Below are 5,577 nucleotides of genomic sequence, written 5' to 3' on the forward strand. Positions count from 1 at the left end.
CTCACCCAGCCAGATCAGGCCTACCTTAAATTATTTCATAAAAGGCAATGTGAGCGAGCGCTTAGCTCATTCATCCAGACTTGTCAGAATGCTTCGTTTTCTACTTGTGGGACTATTCGTGGCGGTGTTTGTTTCGATTCCTTCTGTTAGGACCGATGGTATGTTTCACTTTTGTATTAACAAAGAAAAATATTTCTTGATTAATTCATTGTACTAACACCAGCAACAATTTGTCAAGATCGTTCACAAATGACTGAAAAAGAGATGTCTTGCGATTTTAAAGCAGAATGTTATAATCACACCATTTGTTTTATGTTGTTGTATATTTGTTACTAAGAGATATTTGATGTTTAAATTATGGATGGTGCGATATATGAATACAAATCATATACTAATTTATTACTTTATTATACATTGTTTTAATTATAACTCTTATTTTATGTGATAATAATAATAATAATAATAATAATAATAATAATAATAATAATAATTATAATGATAATAATAATAATAATAATAATAATAATAATAATAATAATAATAATAATAATAATAATAGTAATAATAATAATAATAATAATAATAGTAATAATAATAATAATAATAATAGTAATAATAATAATAATAATAATAATAGTAATAATAATAATAATAATAATAATAATAATAATAATAATAGTAATAATAATAATAATAATAATAATAATAGTAATAATAATAATAATAATAATAATAGTAATAATAATAATAATAATAATAATAATAATAATAATAGTAATAATAATAATAATAATAATAATAATAGTAATAATAATAATAATAATAATAATAATAATAGTAATAATAATAATAATAATAATAATAATAATAGTAATAATAATAATAATAATAATAATAATAATAATAATAATAATAATAATAATAGTAATAATAATAATAATAATAATAATAATAATAATAATAATAATAGTAATAATAATAATAATAATAATAATAATAGTAATAATAATAATAATAATAATAATAATAATAGTAATAATAATAATAATAATAATAATAGTAATAATAATAATAATAATAATAGTAATAATAATAATAATAATAATAATAGTAATAATAATAATAATAATAATAATAATAATAATAATAATAATAATAATAATAATGATAATTTTGTGCATTTTTATTTATTAAGTGGTCCTTATCGTTATATTTTTTTTATTTTTTTCTTGTCTCAATTACGATACAAAAAAGAATATCGTTTAAACTGCGTTGATATTTTTACGTTTTTCCTAACGGTCACTAAACAGTTTGAAGTAATATTACAATGGAAACAACACGGACAAGCCTAGCAGTGAATCACTATTTAGTTAACATTATTTAGAGACACAAGGCACATGCCTTATGACAAAGCATTGAACAAGAGAAACAAATGTATAAACATCACAAAAACTAATACAAAAAAAACACAAATGGACCACTCACGCCTTCATTTAATTCATTGCCTATACAGAACCAGTCACTGTGCGAAGTAGAATGATACAATTATGACCTGTGTCAATATCTATTATCCAATAACTACGTACGGCACTGTCTTTTCTGTCTCTCCTGGGTACGAGGCCGCTCGTAGGACTCTTGATGAAACGGTTCCCTTGTTCAGGGTGTCTGTGTTGTTTTGGCCCCGTTTAAGTGTCATTATAATAATTCAATAAATCTTCGTTATGTTAATCCAATGAAACAAAAGAATCCACTACGACATTCGAATATTTTGAATTTAATTTATCGAAAATAAAAGCTTCATCAAGTAACATGTTCCATATCCCTTAAGCCAAGTTGAACGGAGATATCTATATAACATACGGCTACTATCAAACGCTGGAAATTTGTTAAATAAATTATTTACTTGACATTTGTCGGAGAAAGCTCGATTATGTATATGATTTAATTGCAGATGAACTGACCGAACAAGAGGTCCTAGAAGCGGTAGAAAGAGCGCTAGATGGTCAACTCAAGGATAGAGAAGTAAGAAAAGAATACGGTTTGCTAATGGTTTGCATGCAGTTTCGTTCCGTTTTGATATCGTAAGCAAAACGTCGAAGATATTTTTAAATATGATTGGAGGTTAGGCGCAAATGCTGAAAAAATGCTTTCGTTACGTTACATTTGAACTGGCTCTGTTCCTATACCGCTGTTAAGGTCCAGACAACTGATGCCAGCAATATCGAAGAATTGGTCTGTGAGGGAAATCAAGAATGCATGGATTGTTTTGCCGTATGCAACGGTGATGAGGAATGTGCAATAAACTGCGTGCTGCGCATCGGTCAGGATGATGAAGACAAACAAGGAAGGTCAGTAATTTCACGTCATTATATATATATATATATATATATATATATATATATATATGTGTGTGTGTGTGTGTGTGTGTGTGTGTGTGTGTGTGTGTGCGTGCGTGCGTGCGTGCGTGCGTGCGTGTGTGTGTTGCTTCCTGTTGTTTATGGGTACATTTATTATTAAGTTTCATTTTCAACAAAATGATGAGTAATTGATTAACGGTGGTTGATAATGATTCATCAGTGAATCATAGCTTAATATATTCACTGTTTTAAACGTTATAGCATCAATTTGATAGTTGTCACCGTTGTCACACTTGAGCCCGTTTTCACTTAAACTCAAACATCTACGCACACAGGGAATGGACACCATATCAACGATCTCATATCCCAAATGAGTTTGAGTGTGCGTATAATTGGACACGATTTTCAGATCAACTACTTTTACATTCTTTTAGGCATACATGTATAATATTAAGAAAAACAATGTTTGCTTCAGTTTAAGATCGCAATGCATTTTCACCTCTTGAATACAAAAAGTAAATATACGCCTGAATTACATTGCGATTTACACATAAACGGGTGAATACAAGTTATTCAATAGCGCTACTGACCTATCCATGGGCTTTGGTCTCAGTGATTAGTCTTGTTAGTTTGAGACATAGAGCACATACAGAATGTAGACCCCCTGGAGTAGCACTGGTTCCTTAACGGGCGCCAGCGTATAGCACTGTCACACAGGTACACCGGTTAATGGCCCTCCGAAAGACGATTAGCGTTTTAGTGTTGAGGCGAGAAATCGAACCTGCGAGACTGGGCTGTCATTTGCCAGTCAAGTGTGTTAGTACTATGCCATTGATCCACCATTTAAGACAGCTTTTCTCTAGTCCATATAGTTTAACCATTGTTTGTAATAGCGATAGATGTCAATGTCATGTCAAGGCCTATCATATGTACAAGCGCTTGTTGTCAGTGTTGGATTTGTTGATATACGGATTCCATCAAAATGTCGTTCGTATATTCGTATACTGCGTAGTTTTGAGTTATTGAGTGAGTCGAAGAAAGCTTCAGTTTTGTGAGTGAAGTCCCAATCAGATATCATTTTGTCGTTATTATCTGGTCAATGAATACCGTATACGGACATTTCAAATATAATTGTAACAAATATCTGTTGGAAGCACAATAAGCTGTCTCGGTTTAAATAATGCTGTTTATTTACAGCAAGTGTATGTGCAACACTGCCAACGCCCGCTAGCATCTACCGTAACAATCAAGGACCAAAACACAAACGTAAAAAGTATCGTTTTTATAATGCTGTTTATAAAGGTTTCAAAGGTATGACAAAGCGCAATCCCAACCAAGAATATACTCCTTTCTCTTCAACTACTTCTTTTTGGATCGCAGGACGCCACGCATATTTTGATTTTTTTAACAAACCCCCATTCGTCTTTCTTCTATCACACTAATTTTCTCTCCTTCCCACCTATATCTGTCTTAATATGTGCTTTCTCTTCCTATTCACCGAAATTATTCAGATTTGATACCAGTACTGTTTTGTTATGCCTTCTATGAAAAACACGTTATAGGAACTTGAACAGTTTCAGTACTTCTCAAAGTTTTGGGTGAATCAACGCGAATGCCTTTGGCCATTTACAAACAATCTAATTATGGCCAAAACAAATATGTAGTAGTGGAATGAGTGCATAATTACAACCAACATACATGAACCACATAGTGAAACTATTGAAGTTTTCCGTGTATGTTTTCCAAACGTATGGATACGTTAGTTATGCCTGTAAATAATGTACTTTTGTTTTGACGTTATGACTGTGACGTCCAATTTAGAAATCGAAATGCGCAATGCACGATCTTACTTGTAAACACGTTTCTTACGCATTTTTAGTGATATCATCATGAGTTTTTCCGATTTGCTTCCTCAGATATCTTTTAATAGAAACGCGCGATGTGGAACACATTATATGCACTACAAAAGTGATTTATTATAGATATGTAGTTGTAATTTGTCCATTTGTTTCTTCTATCTGAAATAATTTATTTAAATGTATCCATGTTTGGCCAGTTATACTTTTCTAAGTTCTGAATAAGCAGTACAACAAAGTACGAAATATTCAGACTGAACAGAATCAAATTTTTAAAACTTTTGTTTTTTCGATAAATTTTCAGTGAAAGAAAGCGATGGTTCTGGCGACGCAGCAGCAGCAGCAGCAGCAGCAGCAGGAACACAGGCAGATTCATTTCCCGTGGGATTTGGCGTCGTTATGTGTTCGGGAACTAGATATGTCACAGAGCGTGTCTTGTTTTAACAGAAAGGCTAAAAAACAAAGCATGATTGATTAGGAGTTTAAAGCGCAAAAATTGCTTACTTATAGTGAGAATTAGTTGCCTGTCGAAATTTAAAATTGGTATTTATAGTACCTATTATTTATGGGGCAGAATTTAGGTTTATGCCAAATCATTCATTTTTTTATTTTAATGCATTATTATGTTCAACTCATTTGACTTAAATGATCAAAACGTATGCAATAATAATGCATTAAAAATAAAAATAAAATAAAAAAATGAATCTATATTTTGTCCTTTAAAGAGAAACGGCACAACACAACGTTGAACATTCTATTAGCTACCACGCATCACCGATTTTGTGAAAATTCATTTTTTTAAATTATATCAACATACATTTGTATAAGATACGATTGTGCAGATTTTGAAAGCGATTAGTTTATACATTTCGTTTTAATGGAATGTATGTAAACGATAGAAGTGTTACATCCAGCATTGCATATCACGAGCGCTGGCATTTTTCCTTTGATTTAAACTTGATGATATGAGAATACTCGCAGTTGAAACATGAAACTCGCGATGCGCATGTTTTGATAAAATCTACAACATCGTATCTTTAGTTAACACCCTCCTGTGTACATATGTAACTTTATATTCGTATTTCTTTCTCTTAATAACCCTGCTCCTGTCATGTAAAATAAATTATGAAAACTACCTTAATTGTTTGTTTGTTCTTTCTAATAGGCCTGAATGTTCAATCGTATTTTAAGAAAAGGTCTTGAATATCTCTTTGCAAGGTTACATCGGTCAAAGCGCACAAAAAACGGCCCATAAAATGAAAGCTTTGGAATGTGTTACTCTCTTACATTATGGTATGGTTAAGCCGTTTACAAAATAATATGGTAGCAAAAAGACTTTCGATTAAAACGTGACACAAGCAACG

The 5,577-nt window shown here is 30.9% G+C and overlaps 1 protein-coding gene across 1 annotated transcript; it reads left to right on the forward strand.

Annotated features, from left to right (window-relative positions):
- Positions 1–5,349, forward strand: LOC128206882 (uncharacterized). The gene is made up of 4 exons (XM_052909590.1): positions 1–158; positions 1,952–2,022; positions 2,197–2,348; positions 4,518–5,349. The coding sequence occupies exons 1-4, from the start codon at positions 89–91 to the stop codon at positions 4,627–4,629; spliced, it is 405 nt and encodes a 134-aa protein (XP_052765550.1). The 5' UTR covers positions 1–88; the 3' UTR covers positions 4,630–5,349.
- Positions 5,350–5,577: the final 228 nt, after the last annotated feature.

Source organism: Mya arenaria, chromosome 10, assembly GCF_026914265.1.
Source record: "Mya arenaria isolate MELC-2E11 chromosome 10, ASM2691426v1".
NCBI classification, from domain to species: domain Eukaryota; kingdom Metazoa; phylum Mollusca; class Bivalvia; order Myida; family Myidae; genus Mya; species Mya arenaria.